Raw genomic sequence first — 25,530 nt, forward strand, 5'->3', positions numbered from 1 at the left:
AAATTTGACGTCAGTAGATTGGAATATAAACATATTGGAATAATTTTACGTTATAGGGCCCCAAGTCTCTACGCAATTTTACGTTACTTTAGCTACTTGCCGAAATGCAGATTTGCGCATATCCCAGAAGTGTGCGTGAATGAATTTGAGCGACATTAGCGTGAGCTACAGTTACTGTATATGGCTCCTGCAGGCCGCCAGAGTTGTGCTTCTGTTTTCTACGTGCCGCTCCGTTGCCATACGCCAAACGAAGTCACGTGGCATTCCGAATTGCTGCAGAGAAGCCGACCTACCATGACGCCGTTCCTGCTTATGGCCTCGTCAATTCCAGCGCCATCTCCACCAGCACGACACGCACGGTAGCTTTCGCTATGATGCATTATTTTTCTGTGCGAATCGCGTGACTTCTTCCTGTTCAGTGCCTTTTACTTGCGTTGCCCCTAAGACAGGTTGTAGTGTACCTTACTGCGGGAATCGCTGTGAGAGTGGAAAGCCTTTCTTTACATACCGTGCGTACTAGTAGCATACACTATTGTATGCTACCCTGTACACTGCTCGAACGCTAATTTCAAGAACGTGTTTCATCTATAAAGCGAAAATATATTGCTGAATGCAACTCCGGATAAAATAAAACATGTTTCGCGCAAGGCGCGCACAATTACATCTTCTTTATGCGTGCGTAAATGTTTTTCTTTAAAGAAAGTATCGTGAGGCGGAACGTAAAAAAAAAAAATCCCCGACAATTACGATACTCCCTAATGCGAAATTTGAGCGCAGCTGTACACGTGGTTTCATTTTTCTATACGTTGGCTGGCGCGGGGCAAACAATGACAATCGAAAGAAGCGCGCATGATACCAAACAAAGCTAACCAAACAAGCGTGAGCTATCGCTCACGCGAGCAGACGATAGTGCGAAACGAGCAGTCTGGCTGAGAACAGATACCAGTACGCATCGAGCGGTCGGGCGGGTCCGCAAGTCACCAGCGTAAGTACTGGAAGGGCCGCTCTCATGGTCTCCGCCATGCACGGCTAGCGTCTTTCATCTTTCGCTGTGCTCGTTCGCTCGGTTACGCCGACGCTCAACGCAGTAACAGGCGCCTAGGAGCTGCGCTGCAGCAAGTAGCAATGAATAAGATTGACGAGAAAACGGCCTTGAACGTAGTTGATTAAAACACGTTGGTAATTGGTTGAAACACGTTGGCGGGCTAGTTGGTTAGAATCTGTGATGGAGTGTATAAGCGCCTGACTGAACGAGGACGTAGAAAGAATCTGTTTCTTTCTACGTCCTCGTTCAGTCGCGCTTATACACTCTATCTTGTACGTAGCCCCTGCGCGAACGAGAGGTGGCTTCACTGCACAAATGTGGATTGAAAGATGGCGGACCTATCAGCAACATTGGCTGCCTGCGGTAGCCATACACCATGCCATACACAGTAACTATAGTGTACTAGAATAATAACTCTATCATGAGCACAAGAGCTGGCTTTATCATGAGCTAAAGTCCCTTGATAATTTGAAAGTACCGCCACTCTTTGAACTCTGCCGCCGCCGCGCGACCTCCTCGCCTCCTCCTCGCCCCTTGCGTGTCCCCCCCACGGGAACCAGTTTTGCCCCCGTTTTTCTGCACGACGATTGGTCTCCCTGCCGTTGCCCTTGGAAACGCGCGGTTCTTGCGTTTTGCTTGTGTTTTTCTTTTTCGTTCGCGCCATTTTCCTCCTGAGCACGGCTGGCTCGGTGCTTTAGCTCGGCGTAGCGAACGTTGTGCGCAGTGTTTCTGGTCTATGTGCTAGCGCTATGCCGGGCTGTTGCGCATATAACTGCAGCAAGAAGCCTGAAGATGGTTATGCCGTTTTTATAATACCACAACGAAAGCGTAACGGCTTGCGTAGGAAGCAGTGGCTGCATGACATTGGCCGAAGCAACTTTGTTCTGACAAAGAACAGCGTTGTTTGCGAGCTGAGGAGTCTTTCTTATAGCTCGTAGCAAAGCATCCCGTAATGCTGCATTTTTTTATCATTCTTCCGGCCTGCTCACCAGCGTTTTTGTTGCGGTTGTCCTCAGTATGCTTAATATTCTGGGGTGGCTCCATCACTTCGCACGTCGCTAACTCTTGTTATTCAGTCGAAAGCGCAGTATTATTGATTCTGCTTTGCGCCCTGAAAAAATTAGTGGCAAGTATCCCCGTAGTATTGTAGGTGATGAGCGTTCACTAGTCAAAATTGAGCTTTTTTTTAAGTTTTAAGGCGAAAGCCTTTATATCTTTATGTTTCAAGGTCGCGTTCTAAACTGGACGTATCACGTGACCCAAGGAAGGCCAGAGGGGACCCAAAGCATGTCCACCCCTGTATGAGAGAATGATTACCCAAGTTAATTAATGAATCATTAGTGGTTGACATAAGGTGGATTAGGGAGGATTAGGTTGATTAGAGTGTATTAAAGAAGATTAAGGTGGATTAGAGTGCATTACGAAGGATTAAGATGCATGAATAAAGATTTAGGTGCGTGGAGGAGAATTAAGGCGGATTATGGTGGATTAAGGTGAAGTGTTGATGAAAGGGTATTAAGACCGATTGGGGTGCATTAGGGTGCATGAATAACAATCCAATCAGTAATCAATCATTACTTTGGTAATCACTAATCACCTCTCATACGCGGCTGCACATGCTTTGGTTCGCTTCCCGCCTTCCTTCGGTCACGTGATATTTTCTGTAGCTCACAATGGGACCTTGAAACAGAGGTCTAAGGCTTTCGCTTAATAAGCCACACACAAAGGGATGTGTCACAAGCAATACAAGACCAGACGCACGAACTAAAGCATCTGATCATGTGGCAGAAAAATTGTCTGGAGTATAGAACTCGCCTCAAAGCTCCTTTTAAATCAGTATACCCCGTTCATACGGCTTTAAGAAAAAACCAACCTCCTCATAAACTTTGCCTCCAGCATTATCGATGCTGTTATTAGCATTTCCCAAAATTTTCAACCCAACTGGGGCGCGCAACTGGCCCAACATAACACGCCTCCATAGAATCCTGCGGCCCTTCCGCGGGAGCCCAGGAGGAATAGCGTGCCGTGCGCAGCTGGCGGACGAGGAGAATCGAGGAGGAAAGCGCCGTGAGGAGGAGAGTGTCGCTACTTTCAAATTATCAAGGGGCTTTATCATGAGCGAAGCGTGCCTGCCACCTGTGAGGCCAACCTGTAGAACAACACATTTACATTCTCTTTCGAGGCCATAGATGGCGCTAGGCGCATTGTCACTGCCAAAACCCTAGGAAGACTCCGTGGTGTAATAGCTATAAACGCGGATAAGGTGCCTCCAAAAGCTATGCCTCTTAAGAAGAAATAAACAAATAACACGACGGTTTTCATTTTAAGGGAATTGCAAGATATCTGCCGAACTTTAACAACTTTGGTCATGTGATTTTAAATTGCCCAGACTGTCTGATGCTAATGGTAAGGCGCGTATGATTGTGGAACGAACTTTGTCTATAATATCTACTTCAAGAAAGACGTGAAGGTTAACTCCACGTCAACATTTCTGGACGTTCATTTCATAAATGACACTGGTTAATGCAGAATTCCTTAAATAGAAAATAAAGCTACAGTAAAGACATAACAAAGATCCAATCTAACGCGATCATGTCAGTATACAGCATTTAGATTTTTTTTAAGCAAATGCTGTTAAGCAGCCATTTATTTCTACTGCGCCATTGATGACGGGGACAAACTACTTGATATGTCAATGAGTGCAATCCGGGAAACACTGCGCAATTCAATAACAGCACTATATGTTAGCACCGTTTGCCAGATTTGTCGTCTGTATTATCTTTTTCGTGGCCCAGCGTACGCTTTCTATTTCCTAAAACATTTGCCTGCAGTTTGAAGGTTTAAAAACAACAATGCTTCAATCTTGGAAAAAGAAATAACAGCAGGGAAAGTGTAAACCCTGCGTGCTTAGTTATTTATGGATTTTATCCGCTGTGCACTGTAATTTTATTTATTTATTTATTTATTTATTTATTTATTTATTTATTTATTTATATTTGATTATTGCTCAGAAATGCTCAAGTACGGCGGATTGCACGAGGACCTGGTTGTAGCGTTTAGTAAACATAAATTTCTTGCCAGTCTTGAAACGAGAGGCGTCGAAGGGGAGCGCGATGTCGAAGTGGGGACCAGTCCGGTCCTGCGCGGTACTGACGAAAAAGGAGCGGAAGCGCGCAGTAGTCGGTGCATATATCGTGAGGATGAGCAGTACTGTGATGGGGCTTATGCGCCTAGACAAGTGACCATCTGGAATTAGTATAGTGGGTGGTACAAATATGTGTCGTAATTTGTGCGCCAATTAGTGCAAAATATATATATATATAACACACGCTTTGACGAGGACATAAACTGAAGAAAACGTGTAACACAAAACGTGTTCCTGTCCTGCTTGTTTGTTTTTTTTGTCATCTATGTTTGACATATTTATTATTTCGCTATAATCAACCAACTAGCAAAGCAACACGTGTTACAAAGGTACGTCAGTTAGTGCGGTGACTTCTACGATTAAAGCCGCTTGTAAATTATCTAGCTACCTTGAGCCTATCTTCACGTGTGCTCACCGCAGGAAATGCAAGGCATGATAGTGATGCGGCGGAAGCGAGCTGTAAACTACGCATCTTGCCACACCTCAATCTTTCTTGAAGACAGCTTTTTTTTTTCTTTCGAGAGAGAGAGCGAAAGTACGTCGTATGGTGGGGAAATTAACCAGGGGTATTGTTAGGGTTGGCTACCCTCCATGAAGGGAGGGGTAAGGGGATAGCAAGCGAAAGACAGCGAATCCCGGAAAGCCCCTAACGCGCACACAATCCAACGGTAGCACGCAGTGTTCGCAGAGCCTATCGTGTAGGCCCGTACAACTCGGGAACTGAAGCTGCGCAGATCTGCGCAAAATTCCTTTGGAAGCACTTCTATTTTGATAGTGCACGACTGTACACAGTCTCGTCGAGTAGAATGCACATCACTTGTCTTTCGGCGTTGTAGTGTGGGCAGAAACAAAGAAGGAGGCGTTTGAAGATCTCGTGGCAGCTCCACGTGTTGCATGTTGGACTGTCAGCAACTCCTGTGACGAAGCCTTAAGTTGGTAAACGCAATGGCGAGCCACAAAGGGTACAGCATGGCCTGTTCGCATCATTGCGGCAGACGTAGTCGTAGGTCAGGAGACAACCAACGTAGGCGAGATATATAGTCCCGCAGGGGCAACGTACAATCACAGGCTGCCGACCAAAGTCCAGTCACAGCGTCAATTCACGAAAGTGCGATCAAAACGCACCTACCACTGTCATATGCAGTTTGGGCGGCTTCGTTGGTCCGGCTATTCCCACGAATACAGTTGTAGCGTGGAATACGCTGAAAGCGTATACGTCGTGTCATTGTCGTGTGTGTAATGATAGTGTTTCTTTATGATTCCGGTTTATTTATAAGAATAAGCATGAAAAGGGCAGGCAAGAGGTGTTATTCACACCTGACGAAGGCCTGCCAAACAAACATTGGCGGTGATCAGACTTTTATAGTTATACATTAGCATAAAACAGGTAAGATTTTCGGCTAAATGCGAGAACACCCGTGTACTTAGATTTAGGTACAGGTTAAACAACCCCAGGTGGTCCACATTATTCCGGAACCCCCCACTACGGCGTGCCCCATAGTCAAATCGTGGCTTTAGCACGTAAAACCCAACAATTTAATGTAATTTTTAGGTAAGATTTTCAAATATACAGGACCGGTTGTTTATTGAGACCGCGGCATATTGCACCACGTTTCGCAGTGTTACCTGCCACGCGGCGGAATTCCGTTCTGTGTTTGTTTGCGCGTTATGTAACAATGCAGTACCGATAAGCTCAATCCTCTATACTCTGAGTGAAAACTTTCGCGTGCGCTCTGTGACACGAGATGTGTGGTTCGAACTGCATCTCTATTTTTCATATTCCGCTATAAACGACTACGCGCAACAACAAGGCGAAGTTGTCATCAGCCAATTAAAAGAAAGAAAAGAAAGAAAGCCGAATGAAATTACAAACAACTTCGGCATATTTTCGTTGGTGTAAAGCAATTTTTTTTTATTCTAGCTCACAAACGTTGCAGCATACATTTCTCTAGAACATGCAGCAGAAAGTAATCGTGCCCGAGAAGGACCTTCTCCGATGTTCCCGCACCGTGCGCCTGCTGATGCTCAATTCTTGGCCGAGAATGTACGGGGCAGTATGTCTCTCATGTACGCCTTAGATTGAGATTGATTATGACAGTCGCTTCCGTCTTCTTTTTGTATTTAGGCTAGTCGACAACACAAATTTACGAGATAAGCTTTATTTCCCTTTAAGTAGCTGGAACAAGCGCCAAGCTGCAGGAAGGATAAAGTGACGTCTACTTACGTTTGTTCTTCTTTTTTTTTTTACAGTTTAGCAGTTTTGCAGCACTGATTTGCAACCCCGAAGAGCCAAGGTGTTTCTTGTCGCCTAGCGCTTAGTTTGTTTGATCATATCTGGCATTTCATAAGGTTATAATTAACCTGAAACACGGTGCAATAACTCAACCTTTATTTTGTAAGTTTTACTTACAAAAATTGTGCGCGAGCTCGGCTCATGTTTACGGTCACATTACCAATTCTTCCGCGACATTTTTTACGTTTCACTGGCTCGCTGATCTGACACCTCGCCGGCATCGCTAGCGCATGTGTTAGGCGAAGAGAGCACACCATCATGCGAGATGCTGCTTGTACAGAAAGGACGGAACAGACGGTCCAGGGAGATTAATCAGAAACTTACCTGTACAGCGGACACGTTGTCATCCGTGTGCAAGGCGCCACTCCCCTTTTCACTCTAGTTTCCTCTGACGGGCCCTTCTTATGTCCGCGTATTTTCTATACTATGTACATTAAAGAAAAGAAAATAAATCGAGTCAGGTAAGCAGCAGCAGACCGCTGTAGGTAAATTTTTATTGAAGAAGACCTTGGCATCGATGAATGAAGGAGTTCCAGACGGCAGGTAGAGTCGCTCAGAACAGGAGTTGTGCTTATTCCGAAGGCGCGTGTTGTAGGCAACATTCGTCTTGTGCAGCTGTAGTGGCTGGTCGCCTGTGCGGTGCTGTGGTACTCGACATTCATTCAGCTAAGAGAACAGTGGGAAAGAACAATATTGTGACCGTATTGGTATGCACCGTATTGTGACCGTATTGGTATTCTTAATACATAATTCGATTTAACTGCTCGACTTCGCAAGAAGGAAAATGAATGGAGGGCATATAATTGCGCCCGATGATGCACGTTTCTACGATGGGGTTGGCGAACACAGGGACAAGAAGAAAATATCGGAGTACGTTTAGGATAGGTTTTGCTGAGCAAATTGTACAGAATTATGGCTTCAGAGTATATATCTTCCGGGGGTGGTTCGCTGACGCTCAGTTCTGCGAGAATGGCAGCTGGAAATTGTACGTGCTATGCTCCTATTTCCCCCTTTTAAGTACGTCACAGATAGTGTGTTATAGTGGGGGACATTTGTTGGCTCAAGTCCAGGCTAAAGTTTCTTGGGCTGCGTTGTTTTTTACTCTCAAGGCGCACTTTGCAGCAATCCTGGGAACGTACATCACAGAAGGTCGATCGCAGCCCAAAGTTCAGTTTGTCACATATTTTAAGAATTCATGATCGCAATACCTGCCTGCCTCTCGTCTTCTTTTAGTGAGGACCATTCGAAATTTCAGTGACGTATTTTGCACGCAGGATGCCTCTATAATTTCAGTTCGTAGCTATGCGTCTTGTACTCGCGGCTACACTCTCACATCGCCGTCTGCAAAGCGTTTATCACGCACCTCTGGCTCGCGTGCTCTGCTGTTTCCGTCGACAGTTAGGTTGATGGCCGCATCACGCTGTGTATCGTGCGGTGGGGATGCGGTAAGTACGCACAGGACGGCAAGCCCGAGAGCGCAATCTCTCTTCGCGGGCCGTGCCTGGTAAGCTGTCGAGCCTTAATGGCAACTTACACGTATATGATGATGCTTCGCGTGCACTCTGCCTGAGCCAGCAGCTCCCACGCCATTTATTCCGTAGATCCCCCAAAAAGGGCGGTCCCCGCGCTTCAGCTGCGTACGCGAGGAGGCTGTTCTACTGGAATGTAAAATTGAGCAGAATCCTTTTCTACAGCGCAAACGTTTTCTGTGCTTTGATGCAGCGGGCGATATATGGCAGAATCAAGGGAGCTGGCGCCCGCGCCCAGCTAAACTAATGAGGATGGCATGCCGAGAAATTACATGCTAAGGTTCGGCTTAGAATAATGCCCCTGTCGGTGGTATGTATACACGGAAGCGTATGTCTGCATTGTATTCATGCAGCTGCCGTGATGCCTGTGCCTGCTAATTTCTTCCCGCGTCTAAAGTGTGCCACAATATTAAATTAGTGCTGTCCTTGATCACACTACACAAAATGAGGCGCCAACTTTTTTCCTTTTTTTATTTCCTTTTTCAACAATTCACAGCAGCTATTCAAGAGGCGGCAGAACGGTTGGAACACGCGCTCGGTAAATACCCCCGAAAGCGCAGCACGGAGCCTTGGTATTGCACGAAGGGGCGAATTCATAGAAGCGGAGGAATGCAGCGACTAAAACAGCTGCTCACTTCCAGCCATCCGGATAACAGGGTAGCTACCAACCGAGCCCCAAAACTCCCCCCTGAGAACAGTCTCTCGCGACGGGACTGACCTTCGTCTGCGCACGGGCTCCGTGTGGACGGCAGCTAGACTTCATGCCAAGGGACGCATCGCCTCGCCGGCCTGCAGAAGGTGCGGTGACGCCGAGACTCTCAAGCACCTACTCTGCACTTGTCCTGCATTAGCCCAGGAGCGCGGCTCCAGTCTCTGCCACCTACCGACGGTATGGACTACGGGCTACCTCAGAAACACACCTAGTCTTCCCGGCCCGCTATACCACCTTCCAACACTGGCAAGCCTGCTTGAATATGTGTACACAAACGGGCTCCTAGATCGCCACTAGACTTCGGCCTCCCATGGGCCTCTGCCTCGCGCGCCGGCCATCGCCCCTGGATGATGCTGACGTATGCTGCCTGAAACCTACTCTGCCTTTCCCCCTCTATCCGCTCATCTTTCATACCCCGCCCCCATCCCCATTACGCTGCGCCGTGCTCCCATATGGGCTGCAGAATTAAGCGTACTTTCCCTCTCCCAAATCACGAAGAATGATACGTACGAGGGCTCTTTGTCGCTTGTACTTGTTCCACTGGAGCACCCGCCACGGTGGCTTAGCGGCTATGGTGTTCCGCTGCTAAGCACGAGGTCACGCGATCGAATCTCGCACGCGGCGGCCGCATTTCCATGGGGCGAAATGCCAAAACTCCCGCGGCCCGTGCATTGGGGGCATGTTAAAGATCCCCTGGTGGCCGAAATTAACCGGGAGTCCCCCACTACGGCGCGTCATAATAAAATTGTGGTTTTGGAACGCAAAACCCTAGAATTCAATCGCCTGGCGCGCTTGCTTGCTCCCTCTTTGCACATGAATATTTTGTGGTTGTTGGACAAATGTCATCCTTGTGCCCTTAAGGGAAGCTCTTTTCATCAACAGCAGCTTGTGTTATGTTTGGTTTTCTGAACTTCCAGCCACATAAACACAGATTATTGCTTGACTTGCCGCAAGCCTAACAGGGCAGAGAGACAATTATCCAACATTTAGGTCTTAACAGCTTTCCACAGCGTCGTTTGTGCGCAACAGTAGTGGTCCTGACTGATTGACGACTGAATCAAGGGGTTTAGCGTCCAAAATCAAGCCAGGGAGTATGAAGGGTGTCTTTCTTCTTTTTCATTTATTAAGCACATTGAATGACCGTGTGAACTCGCAGACAAAAGAAAGGATGCTAAAGAATGGTCATAATGTGCACACAAGCTTATTAGAGATCTATAGTTTGAGCATAAAGAGCAGCTATACGAACAGGGAATGAACTTCTCAATCTCCGATTTCAAAAGCAAGTCTGTCGATTTCATTCAGCTCCCGGGAGAATTAAAAATCATTAAGAGAAGCTCCGGTCTATTCTAGTCTGCAGGATCGAGTTTATTTTGTCTTCGCGAGCCCCTGTCCCCGCAGTGGTGGTGAGGCGGTGGGGCGTCGCCCAGGGCGGCAGAAAACGATTTGTCCCCCCGGGCCGATTGCCGGCGCACCGCGGAGGGGGCCTCCGCGGCGGCAGCAGCAGCAAGAATGCGAGCAAGACGGCAGCGAGGGCCGGGGGAAACGGAGGGCAGGGAGAAGAGGGCGAGCGGCCCGAGTCGGTACAGATGCAGCTGGTTCCGCGTGTGCACTTCATCGACAGCGGCTCGGCCGGGGACACACCCCGGTTTTCCGCAGTTCCTGGGTCGTTACGAAGAAATTAGAGGCGCATATTCAAGCGAACCAGCATGCAGATGTTTCAAATGGCCGCAAGTGCGACAAGAGAAAAGAAAAATGACAATGAAAAAAAAAAAGATACATAGCCGCCGACACCAAACCGGCACGCTCTCACTGCCAGACTAATTATACTTACCTTTCGCTAATGAAGGATCCAGAACCATAAGCAGCAGCTGGCTGCCTCTGGAGCAAAGTGCTCTGACCAGGCTGCCATCATACGCTGTGGCAAATGACTAGGGTACCTCGATTTGCGGAGACCGATCTCCAGAAGTGAGTCAGCCATTAATTAACTTTAAGAGTCTGTTTATCAAAGGGGCATCGCGTTGCACTAGGTTGGGCTTTGGGGTGACAGCGTCAACGCTTAAGGTGAACAAGAGATTCAATGTGCCTGCGTTTAGTTGTGTGTGCTGTGGCGTTGGTCATGAAAGTGTATATGAATTAGTATGAGCCTATACGGTGTGTTTGAAGATTGTAGTGGTAGTCTTCTTTCCCCGGCGTTGATGACGATGTAGTTACTATATGAGTGCATTCAACCCGGTTCGTGCGTCCGGGGTGCGTTCGCTTCTCAACAACGCATTTCTTCGCGACTGACATGTGTAGGCAACCAGTCTCTTGAAATGAGAAAGCATGACCAAGGCTGCAGACAAAAAAAGTTTTAAGTGTACTAATTAATGTTTTAGTAACATAGAATATCGACTAAATGTTTCGCTCAGTCGTTTCAAAGCAGCCAAAACATTTAGTTTCATCCATCTGGATCGCACGCCTAGGGATCCAACTTGCAACAACCGTGTGTGTGAAAACAAAAACGATAAGCTGAATTGTGCGTGAGTCCAGAAAAAGCTCCGAGTTCCATCTGCATAGGTACTGATTGACATTTGCTTCCTTCCTGTAGTACTACGGTTTACTTCAAAGCTGTCAGCGCATTCAAAGTTGTAAGTTATCACCCCATTTCTAAGTCGTAAGAAATTATGCGAAGTTTCTTCAGACCTTGCAACACAATGTATAAATCAGGACTCTCACACCTATGAGTGCCTTCTGAGTAGGTCTCAAGTGACAATGCGGCTTTCGTGATAGTAATCTGAAGTGTTGTCACAAATGAGCAACAAGAAATGTAGATGCGTTTGGTAATCTTAAACCTTCCATCCATGAATGATCAAATATTTGGGCGTTCATCTCTCTTTCTCTAAACTTGCAGTAGTTTAGTAAGGATTTTTACGCTCACTTGTGTTGTTTATCATAGCCAGAAGGAAAGTGCAGGCCTCCGACCACCAACGTAGCACACGCAAGGCACACCCCAAGCAATAATGCATAGCTGTATGTGAGGTTAAGAAAGCGTTCGTGTTTTATTTTCAGGGAAAGTTGGCGATCGTAGCTGCGATAGAAAGTATGCCGCGACGCGAACAGTGCAGCTTCTACTAAAGGAGTCGTTCAGTAGTGCATGCAAGCCCAAGCACGCAAGACCAGGTTTTAAGCGCCGCGCATTTGCGTCTCCCCACGAGGCGCGGAAATTCACCATCACCACGAGCACACAATCAAACTTGAATTTATTTTCCAGGTCTATAAACATTGTACATAAGCAGACACTCGGGCAAGGATGGGTGCGTACATCGTCAAATGCAAACAACACATACGGGTAAACAGCAGCGGCAGCTGGTGCTACACAGGTAACGCTGCACAGGAATGTCTCCGAAGCGCAGGAATCAAGCGTTACGCCAAAGGAAAGAGGAATCATCTCTCCGCTACTCTCCTCTTTCCACAGAGAGGGCGTAGCTCTACTTGCATATCAAGAAAAGTGAACGATGTCGATGTGGTGCCATCTGTATATACAGTTGCACACACTGTCTTTGTTGCGTGTACGAATGTGTTTCACACAAACGACAATGCTGCACACCATCTAGGTCTCGCGTAACTCTCCTGGTATTCCGTCGCTCTTTTCCGTGTTTCGCCTCCTTTATTTTTTAACACCACACGAGCAAACTTTTGGGCCGATTTGAAGCTTTTATCACTCCAACGGTAAATTAGGATGGATTATTTGTGAACCGTCCTGCGACGGCAGCTTCCTGGTTGCATTGAGTAACTTTTTTTTAACCTTTTCTTTTTTCTTGGCTAGTAACCTTTTCTTTTTTCTTGGCTAGCGGAAATTGTTGAACGCCAGCTCCAAACAAATATTTCGTGCAAAGCTGAATATTCGCTGCCCAATTACAGTTTTTTTTTATCGTTGATGCACTATTGCTTTGTGTTCGCGCGCAATATGCCACACGAATGAAATATTAGATTTTATCGCAGATAGCGCTGAAGCATTCTCGATGCTGTCGTTTTCAATTGCCTCGGCTAAGAAACGCGGAATAAATGCAGCAAGGTTAATTCATGGATATGTTGGACTACAAAAATACTTTTCAAGGTTACCAGCGGCTTTGTCTAGAAACTGTTAGATAGAGTTATTTGTTTATTATTATTTTCCCGTGCGCGTAGTAATAAGCTGCTTACGTGCAATATGACAAGCAGGTAGATATAATTACAAACTACGGACAATCAGAGAGAAATATCCGTGCTCTCATTACAGACAGACACGCGCGTCACAAAAAAACTGTCGCTACAGCGTAATGCATTAGGGGACCTGTCGTCAAGGATTATTTGTCGTCTGATACTTCTATCCTTATGTCTGTTGCTGACTGCATAAACTAGAGAATCTATCAAATAAATATATGAAGCAGTGAGCTGATAAATATGTGGTCGTATGCACTTATGCACAATTTCGCAGGAATAAACAACGAGACATACACCAATATAATAAATAAAGTGGTAACAATATGAACACTTAGTCAACGGAATAATGAAACAAAATGTGTTTATTTTTTTGTCCAAAGACAAGTCTGCCGTCGGATTAAGAGCAAGAACAAAACATTAACATTCGACAAACCTCGGTAACATCGCGCTTTTAAATGCAGGTGAGAATGCGATACTTTGAATAAGCATTTTTTTCTATTGCATCTTTTTCGGCGTCCATCTGTAGGATACCGCGCCCATTGTTGAGACGTGAAGCAACTTACGCCTATAGTGCTAACGTAACAACTGGCCTTGAATATTGGGATCATGAAGGGCTGAAGCTGTCAGTACCACGTAATTTAAAATAAAACACCTGTTTTACTGAAGTACGCGTGACCTGCTGTTCGGAACCGATGCCTGATGAACCCACCTAATAATTTCGACCATGCACAGCCTCTTCGTAAGTGTTTGTTTTGAAGAGACTATGCCCATACCTTCACAGATGAACCGACTTCCCCGACTACATAGAAAGAGAAACATCGAGTTTTAGGCTACTGTTGGAATGGCTGTGCTTGAAAGTTTTGTGTGCTTCAATCAAAACTTCCTATAGCAGTAGCAATGTTACCAAGAACGAGAGTAATGTAACACTATAGCTCAGACAGTTGAGGCGCCTATATGTATGTATAGCTTTGGCAAATGAACGTGACAGCTTGCCCTTCACATACGGATAAAAAAAAATGCTCTCCGAGACTTGGCCAATCTCTAAATAATCCTAGATGGTCAAACAAAGTAACATACTGTGGCTGCAACAGATGAATCTATGCTATTGGATTAACTCTCGAAGATATAGCTCATACCTAAACGCTATAGGTTTACAAAAGTTACTCCACGCGTTCGACTACGAAAGTTATCGCGTGTAATAATTTTTTTTTTCCTTTCACTTCCTCCCCTGCAAGTAGAGTTTATGCATCGCGTCAATCGTTGATGCACACGATCGCGATCGTTTACAGCTAACCAGTCAACACAGGAAAACAAAAAACAAAATTATTCTGATCCTGGAGTCGGAGGGCGCATGCGGTGCGCGCGATCGCGTCGGGTGTAAACGCTCGCTCGTCGCAGGACCGTCAGAATTCGACGACTGCTGCGAAGAAGCAGCGAAACAAAATTGCTTCCTGGCACGCATGGCACGTTCCTTTGCTCCTAGATGGGGCTGCAAATAGCAGGCAGTTTGTGCTTCTCATTCGCTCCAACCTGAATCACTGGCGTCGTGCGGCAACTTGCCAAAAGGTGTTGCAGAAATTAGTCGCGAATTGCCCGATACTTCTCGCACATTGGCAGCTCTCAGGCACGATAACTGTTGCAAGAGGTTCACGCTTATCTAAAGTGAAAATTAGTATGGCCTGATTAACTCAAGACGCGTTCGTGAACCTATCGCGCAAGCATCCAATAGGATGCCTTCGTCGCAGGTCTTGTATTTTGAGCAGTTTTGGCGATATACTGCATTCTTTCTTTTTTTTTTTCATTTTCCAAAAGCGCGTTGGAAGAAAACGTAGGGCCGTCAATCATGTCGAGCAACTACGAATGCTAAACGAAAATAATGATTTAGCCTTGGCGAATAAATTATGCCATCTCTTTTGTGATGACCACCTTGGTAACGGTTATTACGTGCACGCTGCCCGCTGTCACCAGTGACTCAAGAGTTCATTGCGCCGCACGTGTAATCAGTTTTGCACTCACAACATTCCTTAGAAAAAGACATTGCACTCTGTCGGTGGCAGTGCCACATGTACGACACTTCATGCTGTGCGCTGTATACAGGAGCCTTCCCTTTCTGGACGACGGGCAGCAGAGGACAGTGAACGTTAGGTAAAGGCCAGTGCTGCCAGAGTGGTCGCATCATACTCTCAATGCATTTTGGTTAAGCGGACAGAAAGGTTTAATTAGATTGAGCATGCTATTTCGATCCGTTTAATGAAAGCGTATTGTTATTTGCTTTTCGTAAAAAATTTCAGTTACCTTGGCCGCTACGAGGAAAAACATACAAACAGTTACGGAATACCCCATGCGTTCTTGCACAAGCTTGAAAACTCTAAATGAAGCTCACGAAAATCGCTGCATATAAAAGCTATCGTTGTGTGCGGAAGTTTAACTTTTTAGCTGAATATGTGATCTTTCTTGTCTAATATATGCTTGCACCTTGAGTCAAAACGGTTTCACGTGGGAGTGTGATTTCGAGACACTGCGAACCAAATATTCATGCTGAAACGCCTCTTGAACACGCAAATTTGGTCCTTTCACAGTTGACCGAGGGAGCGAACATCAAGCTGCTCGCTTAAGATACGCCGCGAGGGGCGCCTCGTTAAATATCGGGGAGGGGGTTTCTGTTAACAAAAGTGTATTCTCTCTCTAGCTCACAGGTGCTGTCTCAAAGCGTACTGACAGTCATAAAGTGACGTGAAGCTCCCTTGTCTTGTAGTGCTAACAGTGTAAGACGGCATGCTCTCAGCGCAACCTTTTACCATGCCAGCCCCGATGGCCCATGGTTAAACAGCTGGTGCTCGAAGCAGCAAGCGTGCGGGCGTGCGAGACCGCTATGTATGAGAGAGTGACCACCAGTCTGGCAGCGCCGGCGGGCAGGCACGGCAAGCGCACACCTAGCAGCGCGGCCGCCGCCCAAAGAGGAAAACTGCGCGTGCGTTCAAAGGATCGGCTTTATCCAACTGGCCTCGCCGACCACGGAGGGGCTCGGATGGCACTCACCGCTGCCGCCGATTTCACGGAAACGCTCGCGGAGCAGTCCGGGCATTTGGGCTCCAGTATCAGCAGCCGGACGCTACCTTCAGCGGTAGGGGCCTGGAGGGGGAGGGGACGACGCCCTCCCTTTCTTCTGTTTGTTTACCTACGCCCCTTGGCCATCCCCGTCTTCCCGCAAGCTCCAGAGCTAAACTTCCTTCGGGATGCTTCTTGCGTGACAGTCATCATCGGCTCCGCTACCCCAAGGCTACCGTCGAGGTGGTACTGCACACTCTGGTGCAGTGTGTTTGTGGTGCGCCCATGCTAGTGGCGACGTAGTGCATGCCTGCTCTTGTGATTGCACAAGAGGACAAGCGAGTGGATAACATCGTTGCTAGCAAAGTGCTTCGAAGAGAAAGACACGAATGGATCGCCAGTGACAAGACCCCCATCAAGTAACGACGCATAGATTTCGCTTCGGCATTTCATGGGGGCACCTTATCTGCGACGTAAATGCGACATAATTCCGCCGGAACTCGTTTCTAGAGTTCAAACTGAACGACTTTTTTTTCTGAACGTATGATCAATGAAAAAAAAAATATTTTTCGTAATTTCTGGCACGACCATTTGACTAGCTCCAGCTTCTTTAACTATGACAACAAATACCTGCTAATTAATGCTGAAGCTGTGTTAGTGTTTAAGCTATGCGTCAAAATACTTAAACAATGCAAAATCAATGATCTCGATGTTGATCACACTTCTATCAACGGGTAGGTATATACAGCTGCTTTTTGTTTTGTGATAATTCCACTCTTGCACTGCTTCAGGCTTACTCACCCAAAGCCTTATTAGTATGGCCTGAATGGATCGTGGAGCCTTTTAATCTTTTGAACGTTGCAGCAATTTTTTCTGTCTGTGCATGCATAACAGCATGAGATCGCGTTCGCAAACGTTGCGAGCCAAGTACTGCTTTTGTTTTTTTTAATCGGGCAGCTCCACGATCAATTCCGGAAAGATTAAAGGTACGATTTTTTTTTCTCCTTAGCTTGGCTTGTCTGTATACTTTTGGGATTTTCTTTTTTTTTTTGTATCGCTAAACAGTGGATGGGTACATTAGTTAAAATTGTTCAATTAATTTCTTAAATGACTCGAACTTTCGGTTCTTTCCGTAGAACGGTGGCGTATTGTAATCGATATGATGTTCATATCATGCTATCCCAGCTTCTGCATCTAGAAATCTGTATGCGGAAATCATCGGCATCTAGAAATCTGAACATGCTTGTAAACAAGCATGTTCAGAAATGAAGCATGCGGGCATTGCGCCCCACGTTTTTCAACTGGACAAGAAAGAGACCTGTGAAAACAAATGTGATTCCGGCTAACGTCAACAGAAACAACTTCCGCTCTTCCTTAACCTCCGTCATATGAACACACAAGAGCGAATGCAAATAGCCCGTCGCCTGTCAACAATGAACAGATCAACCACACTTCAACAGCATGTCTCTCTTTCTCATCGCATAACAACGTATATCAAGGCGCTTCCCTGGCACTTTTCTTTCAAGCACGCGTGCAGCAACAACAATGCAACAGACGCCGGTGCACTCCTCCACCCTCGCCGGGTGGACACGAGTCGCGGGCAGCCCAGGCCCGACCCATTGTAGCCGCCATAAGCGGGCTATACGAACCGGTTCGACGCGTTGACAAAGATCTCCCTCTCGGTCGATTCGAATGGACGCCGCGCCACTACGGGTCCGGATCCAGGACGCGGTGCTTCCTCTTGTCAGGCATGAAGCAGGCGAGGAAATCTATGGGCAGCGGGAAGATGATGGTGGAATTCTTCTCGGCGGAAATGGTATTCAGTGTCTGAAGGTAGCGCAGCTGCAGGGCTGCTGGGCTTAGGGACATCACGTCCGCAGCCTCTTTCAGGGCTCGAGACGACTTCTGCTCTCCTTCGGCGGCAATCAACTGCGCACAGAGGGAGAGAAAAGGCACGTCGCTTTGTGGGGATCTGCTTTGTCCCTCTTGGCCACTCGGCTGCTCCGGACAGCCGCGCGCGCCCGACAAGAGGGTGCATTCTTTCTCCGTTCGTAAGAACTGTTTGCCATTAGCCGCTCATCCCCACTATCAACTCGTCCATCATAAGGATGGGTCCCGCCGGTCCCTGCTCTTATACTAACCATTCTTGCGTACGAACAACACGGGTCAACAATATCTGCTGTTGCTTCCTACCGTGTCGAACTATCCTAGCAATAGATGCGGGAGGCCAAGTGCTACGTTATTTCTGGAAGCTATCACGCTTTCTTTCTTTCTTTGAGTCAGGAAGAAGAAGAAGTCAGGCAGTTTTCATAAAAAAAGCGCTAAAGACGAAGACGAAGTCGAAGGAACACATACGACAGGACTGGCGCTACTTCCAACTGGCGTTTATTACAAACGGTCATCTATTTATGCTCGGCGCATCACGTACATCATGTACTCGTTATCATACACACAAAAATTGAAAGGAATCATATCATACATATGATTGTGTGGTCAATCAGTTCAAGTGTCTAGATATCTCGACAGAAACGTCACATCTTTTTCTTGCAAAATCAAAGATGTACAGCTGACGCACGTGTATAATGAAACACATGTTCTAATGAAACAGACCGGAGACAACAGAAAAAGACGGTGCGGTGTGCAATACAGTCGGCGCCGTTAAATTAACCAGCATCATGAAAATAATTTGCAACACCCGTTTAGTTTAACTTTCTTGAGGGCCGCCGTCAATTTAAAAAAAAAATATATATATATATATGGCAGAGCATCGCGTTGCTGTGAGCCTGCGGCCCATACCGCGCACGTTTGCGTATTTTCGAAACGCCGGGTACTCTAGCGGAATAAGAAATTTAACACAACTCTACAAACGCGCACTGTTTCCGAGTTTGTCTAAGTGAGAGCAGAAACGCAGGTCCCACCCACCCTGTGAAATTTCTCTGTTGCAATATTTCTCTCGCGAGCGCCTTAAGTTTTCCCATTCGTTAACAGGCAAAAGCGAGCGTCCCACGCGCAGAAGCACGGTTGCCGCCCTTGCGCTCGTTTTCACAAACCAGTCTCGGTCGACTAGAAGGCCTTCCTCTGCTCCCCCGAGTAGTGTCCCTGTATATGCTCGGGGACAATACCCTCCGTCTCTTGAGCGGAGCACAGTACAACCCTTTGACTTCGACCTCTCCACAGTCATTCCCACGCCGTAAAGTTGTTTCAACGCTCTAACTCGAGTGCACCTGTGTAGACGCTGAAAGTCTGTTGTTAAAAAAAGTATCTGAAGAGTCTCCAATGAGCCTCATTAAGCTGTAATTAACAAGCTGAGTTAAAAGGGCAGCACTGCCGTGCACTTTCTCGAGCCATGCGTCGAGTGCAGCAACGCTCTAGAATACTATGCATAATTGGGCTGCATGTGCATCAACGACGTAATTGTAAACCAATAACTTGTTTCTGCATGCTCCCCTTGTTAGGCGCATATGCTCAGTACAAATGACCGTCTATGTTAGCACGCGAAAACATAGGAGTACAGCTACAGTACACGTGTATGTGTGTGTTTTCTTTATCAACGTACACTCAATGTTCAATATGAAGCACCACCTCAGCTATTGTTCCTTGATTTTGTTGGGGGCGTGATTTGGGAATGGTGCTGCAGGATAAAACAGAATTAATGACGGTGGCAGGTCGTACAGCAGTGCGATACGGGAAACATAAGGTCGTATATTATTTCTGCTCACAAGTTCAGTTTTTTTCCCCTCGAAATCTCTGATGGTTTGGTGCTATTTGCGTCAAAGATTGACCCGTGTCATCAAGTAGACCTCCGCCACTATTGGCGTAGCAAATACGCCTGTCAACCTTTAGACTTACTTAATCGATCATATAGTGAGAATACTACGTAAGGCCATATATTTCAGTTCGTTGGCAACCGAACTGCGGTGGCCATGACAAGCCACTTTATATCATTTGAGAAATGCGCCGGTGCCAGATGAATTTGTAGAAGATTAAAAGAAATTATTTAAACGATTTAGCATATACAGAAAGCTTAAGGCAGGCAAGTGTGCATAAAAGTGGCGAACGGTGAAAGGATGTATTTAATCACGCTATTTGGAGAAACAATTATTCCTGGCATCAATCAAGGCGCACACACCTGGGAAATCGACAGATCTGCCATTGGAAGCGGTGCGAAGACGAAACTATCAAATATTTTTAAATGAATTGCTGGCAAATTAATAGAGCTAATCTAATGAGTAGCACTCTCTCAGGGCTTCACAGCGTCTGCCTAGTGAAATATTTCTCGCAGTATGTCAATGTAGAACAACAAGAAGAAGAAAAAAAAAGCCTTCAGGGTGTACGGCGGGGATGGGCCCATAAATAACAGAGAGTGTCACGTGGCCTGGCAATGGAGCTCAGTAGCGCTTCCCATAGAGGAGCGCCAGTGAACGCCTTCTCCGATTGGCGGCAACCGCGCTGTTTGGGGAGGACGAGGCAGAAGTAAAATGGCCGCACACATAAAGGACGGCGAGGGGCGGAGGAGAGCGGCCACGTGTTACCCCGCCGTCTTTCCGGCGGCGAGGCGATAACAGCGGGCCATTCGTTTCTCTTATGAATTCCGAACGGCAACAAGCACTCGGCGAAGCAATTTGTCGGACCAGCCGTCCATCCGACGGCCTTTCGCAGCTCGAAAGAAATGCAGTGGGCCCATTCCCTCGCTGCGGAGCTTGTTAGGCCTCTCCGAAAGCAGTTACGAAGCGCGCTGATTGCCCGGGCGGCAGCCAGCCGCATTAGCACGTTCGGAAGTGGCTCCTCGCCGCGCTATTTTGCCGTATCAACTGAAGGAGGAGGAAACGCCGAAATGGAAACCAATAATAGCATTCTAGGGGCTGCATGCCGCTAACAGCCGTCGGACACCTTCATTAGGCCTAACGATGGACAAATCTCGACTGCTGCAAAGGGTATGTGTGCGTGCGTGCGTGGGAGTATTGCATGGGCCCAAGGCGTCTGCGCAACCATCCGCGGCAGCGGGCGTCCGCCGCTCGTGTGCGCCGGCCCCCCGCTTTGCGGTGCTCCGAAGAAAACCATTAGGAAGCGAAGTCACGTTAAGAAAAAGCCATTCAAATGGTTGCCGCCGAAAGGAGCAGGCGTTTTGCATGGGAATGGGCGCCTTCCGGGGGGTCTTGTCGTCGAGTTTGTCAGGTCGGACGGGGAGGCGCAGGACAAGTCGTGCCGGCGAAAAAGAGGATCCCCCGCACTCCTCGGGACAGGGCATACCGAAAGCAGATCGACCGGGAACACCGTCATAAACCTTTGTCGTCACGTCAGTGTCGTTTCGGGGAGCTATAGGGGACGCCGACAGGGACGTTGAAAGCGTGCGCGCGACGACCGGCCCGAAGCACAGGCTCCGTGCCCGCTTATCCTTGCCGCTTCCTCATTGTTCCGCGTGGGACGCCTTCGAGACCCTTTGCTGGCTGGCTGTGTTTGCTAGAGCACGTATACGATCGTTCGAACGAGAAGAGAGGGGAGAAGGGGTTGTTTTTACCTTTGCTCGTGCTTCTCTGGCAGCCTCAGCTTCGGCGGCCATGGCTCTCTGCAGTTGAACCGGTAAACGCACGTCCTTGCTGCAGATTTGTGATGCAGAAAAGGAACGCTTTTAGTGCAGAAAAAACGCAGCAATGACTAAACAATGAACAATGTAGCAGGACATGGACAATCAGCAGATGATACAATCACGATGCTGCTAAATTCGAGCGTTGTATCAACAGCGTAAACTGCACTCATTGCATAACTTTGACACTGCTTTGCTTCCCTTTTGCTCCATGTAAAAATACAGGCTCAGCCTTTGACAGCTGGAAGGAGTGAAACTAAAGACTTATGGTTTTTTTCTACGGGACTCTCCACATTATAAACGTGTAACAAGATGACAGGGAAGTGAATAATATCAATTTTGTTTAGATGCGCTGATTTTAATTCACTCTAATAAACGTTTCTGTTATTTTGTTTTTAATCCTGGGTTTTACGCGCCAAAACTGCGATCTGATTATGAGGCACGGCGTAATGGTGGACTCTGGATTAATTTTGACCACCTGGGGTTCTTTGACGTACACCCAACGCACAGCACACAGGCGTTTATGCATTTCCCGCCCATCGAAATGCGGCTGCCGTGGCCGGGATTTGATCCCGCGACGTCCTGCTTAGAAGAGCAACACCATAGCCACTAAGCCACCCCGGCGGGTTCCTATAAAGTCTTAACGATCCTTTTCAGTTTTGCCATTCTTGTGCATCACGTTCCCGTGACTCAAGGCGACCCCATAAAACAACCAAGACGAGGCTATATGCATATGCCCCTATTACGATATACGTGCTCGAGAGAAAAAAGAATGCATTCAGCTATTGGCCGCAAGACCTGAAGAAAGGAGGGTTTTGTACCTATCCAACTCCGTTGGGATGGTGCAGGTTGGCCTGCACTACAGCGTGGCGCACGTCACTTTGCATTTCGTCATGCGCCTCCACTAGCGCGCACTTAAGCTATAAGTGAAGGGAAATGAGCACGCAAAGCATGCAGGAAGCGTTTGGTGCCGCCAATAACCATCAAGATAGATACATAAAGACAGGACACCAAAAACCAGCCCCATAGTCGTTAGAAAGCAGTCCTTCACCAATCGCGAGCAGAAAAATGGACAGCACGGCTTTCTGAAGAAGCTACTCACATTTCCACCCGCTCTACCTTTATGCCCCAAGCATCGGTGCATTCGTCCAGGGCGCTCTGCACAAGAGAAGAAAAGGACGGTTTCAGGAGGAGGAGAGGTAACATGCCTTAAAATGGCTCTACGATGAGCTAGAACGATAAGCTTTTTTTTTCGCTAAAGGAAGAAAACCGACACGAATGAGCTTACAAATGCAGTATCACAGCGTTGGGCACCAGTGTGCATCGCTCGCTAGGTTTTCCATCTTAGCATAGTAGCCCGAGCAGCATGGGTAGAATGGGCACGCCTGAGTTCGGGTACACCCTTGTGGGCAAACCATGCCGTCGTCAGACGCTTAGCTCGCATAGATTATCTGCGATGTGCAAGAAGACGGGACTCGTGATAGTTCGTATGACGACCAGAACTTTCTAACTTTCACGAATACAGCACTGACAACTGCCCCACCATCACTGACTCTAATATACATGTAAGCATGGCGTTTAAAAAGCTTTAAAAACATGCAAATCCCGCGTAGCTGGACAGAACCAAGATAATGGTTAAATTATGGTGTTTTACATGCCAAAACAATGATCCCATCATGAGACCCACCGGAATAATTGGACCACCCGGGGTTCTTTAACGTGCGCCTAAATCTAAGTAGACGGGTGTTCTCGCATTTCACCCCCATCGAAGGTAATGTTGCTTGCCATCGCTTGGAGATACTTGGATTATTTTTTGCATTCCGACTAAGTACATAATTAGTCTTAAATATTTAAATAACTACTCAGATGTTATAATTAGATTAAAAGTGTCATTTAGAAAATTGTAGCAGCATGAAAAACTCCCTATACAGCTTTCTTTTCTTCAATACGCGCTACAGAAAAGCGTTTTTTCGAGCGTGAAAGAAGCCCGCGATTACACGCAAAGTGCTTCGAGAGGCCAGTCCCGCGCCAACTTTTCGCGTATTTTCGGGCTTCTTTCCCGCCCAGAAAAACACTTTTGTGTAGCACGTATTGAGCAACGAAGGGCTATATCGTAGCGGAAGTTTTTCATGTTGCTCTGCAATTGTTTCATTGGCACTTTTGACCTAATTATAATATTTGGGAAGATGAATTATTTACGACTAATTTTCTAATTCGGCGGAAAGCAAAAAAAAAAAAGAAATAACCTGAGTATTTCCAAACGATGGATTAACAACATTACCTTGATTCTGTCCAGCTACGTGGCATGCACAGATAATAAGGGAAAACTGAAATTTGATGTTTGTTGTTGTTTCTTGTTGTTTGTGTAGACATCCCGATTGCCAATTCGCCATATTTGGAAGTGGTAGATTCTCTACACGTGGGTCGCTTCCCGGTCTGTTTATTTCGCTTTTATTTTTGCCACGAACTTGGTTTTGCAGCGCGTGTACACTTTCATGAAAAATAAAACCGTCGCTTTAATTTGGCTTCAGCCCGAAGCGAGTTTGTGACTCGAAATATAACTGCGCGCGCATTCTTTCGATGCGGTGCGAGCAAAGCCGGGATTTTGAAACATTGTATGCCTATTACATTTCTTTTCGCATTTCGTGCGTGGTCAGAGCGGCGCTTCAGCCGCGTTATCAAGGGGCTTTGTTATCAATGTGATCAGTCGGCCTTGAGAGACGGATAATAAGTGGGGCGTCGAAATGAGAGGAAGGAATAGCTGCGAAGCTGCTAAACCTGCTGTTGGTGCCCCGTCCGTACCATTATCAAGGTGATGCGCTTTCTCTTCGGCTTTGCGACAGGCAAAGCACTTGATTTCAATCAGCTTATTTGGGAACGCTGCTTTACTATGTGGGTGGGAGTGCAGTCAGGAGGTATTTTTCATATGTCGTGGGGTTTCTTTACCAGTCTGGAAAATTTTGTAGGCTGAAAGTTGCTGAAAATACCACAGTTAGATTTCATTTGGGGGGGGCCTACAGATGCCTCCTTTACACTTTCATAATTAGGACAGTACTTCTTGAGTTAGATAATTATTGCAATCACCTAACCAAATCTCAGTAACTAAAAGATTACTGGCGGCTACTCCACTGGACTGGAAACAATATGCCCTAGGCTTTCTTCGGGTTACGCAATTGCTCTTTTTTTTTTAACTCTTGGTGCATGATAGTTGCGACACCCTGCATATTTGTATATATTAGTCTTAAAATGCAAACTATCGAATATAACGTTGCCCGAGTACTCCTAAAGATACAGTCCACTTTCTTCGCTGTTCTGCGCTGGAATAAATCGGCGCCTAAATAAAACTTGCTTTCAGTGTTCATTGCGAAACTTGCAGCGTTTTTCAGACGCCCTCCAAAGTTCTTCGCATGCTCAGTTACCTGCATATCGAGCAAGCGTTCACAGATATAAATGTTATAAGGATCAGGAGCCACTATGGATTCACCTACAGCTGCAAGTGACTGCAGATGAACGCCAGAATTCAATTTAATATAGAAGGTATGAATGAAGGAAAGTGAAGTTCCTCCCTTGGTGGCTTCTTTTGCTTCAACTTCCCGAGAAGCATGCAGACAGAACGAAGATACACTATACACGGGTGGCTCCTGTATTCAGAATATTTCAGCGCGTGCTATTGTCAGGCAATCCTAGCCTCAGGTGGACCTATTTAAGATTTTTCACTCGACATCAACCACTAGGGCAGAGCTACACACCACACTGCGAGCAACGAAATTCATTGCTGAATGTGACGCACCAGTGAACAGGGTGCTCTTCTCGAAGTCGGCGCTAGAGCTTCTGCGTAACATCCACGCAGCATTTCGAGGACCTGATATGCGGTATTTCAGTCAGTGCTCAGACACACTAGATTACCTGCGAACGACCGGGCAGACTAAACGGTGAAATGAACCCATGAGCACGGCGGAGTGTGCTTTATTCCTCTTTTTAGCAATCACATA

The 25,530-nt window shown here is 46.8% G+C and overlaps 1 protein-coding gene across 3 annotated transcripts in view; it reads right to left on the reverse strand.

Moving 5' to 3' along the window:
- Positions 1 to 11,944: 11,944 nt before the first annotated feature.
- LOC142557214 (band 7 protein AGAP004871-like) overlaps positions 11,945 to 25,530 on the reverse strand; it is a 370,091-nt gene continuing 356,505 nt past the window's right edge. For all 3 annotated transcript variants that reach the window (XM_075668920.1, XM_075668928.1, XM_075668911.1), the window contains 3 exons: positions 22,641 to 22,696; positions 21,473 to 21,551; positions 11,945 to 17,883 (listed from right to left, as the gene is read on the reverse strand). In XM_075668920.1, the coding sequence (XP_075525035.1) occupies positions 17,662 to 17,883; positions 21,473 to 21,551; positions 22,641 to 22,696 (357 nt within the window). In that variant the 3' untranslated portion in view covers positions 11,945 to 17,661. The remainder of the gene's footprint in view (positions 17,884 to 21,472; positions 21,552 to 22,640; positions 22,697 to 25,530) is intronic.

This window comes from Dermacentor variabilis, chromosome 1, assembly GCF_050947875.1.
Source record: "Dermacentor variabilis isolate Ectoservices chromosome 1, ASM5094787v1, whole genome shotgun sequence".
In the NCBI taxonomy this organism is placed as follows: Eukaryota; Metazoa; Arthropoda; class Arachnida; order Ixodida; family Ixodidae; genus Dermacentor; species Dermacentor variabilis.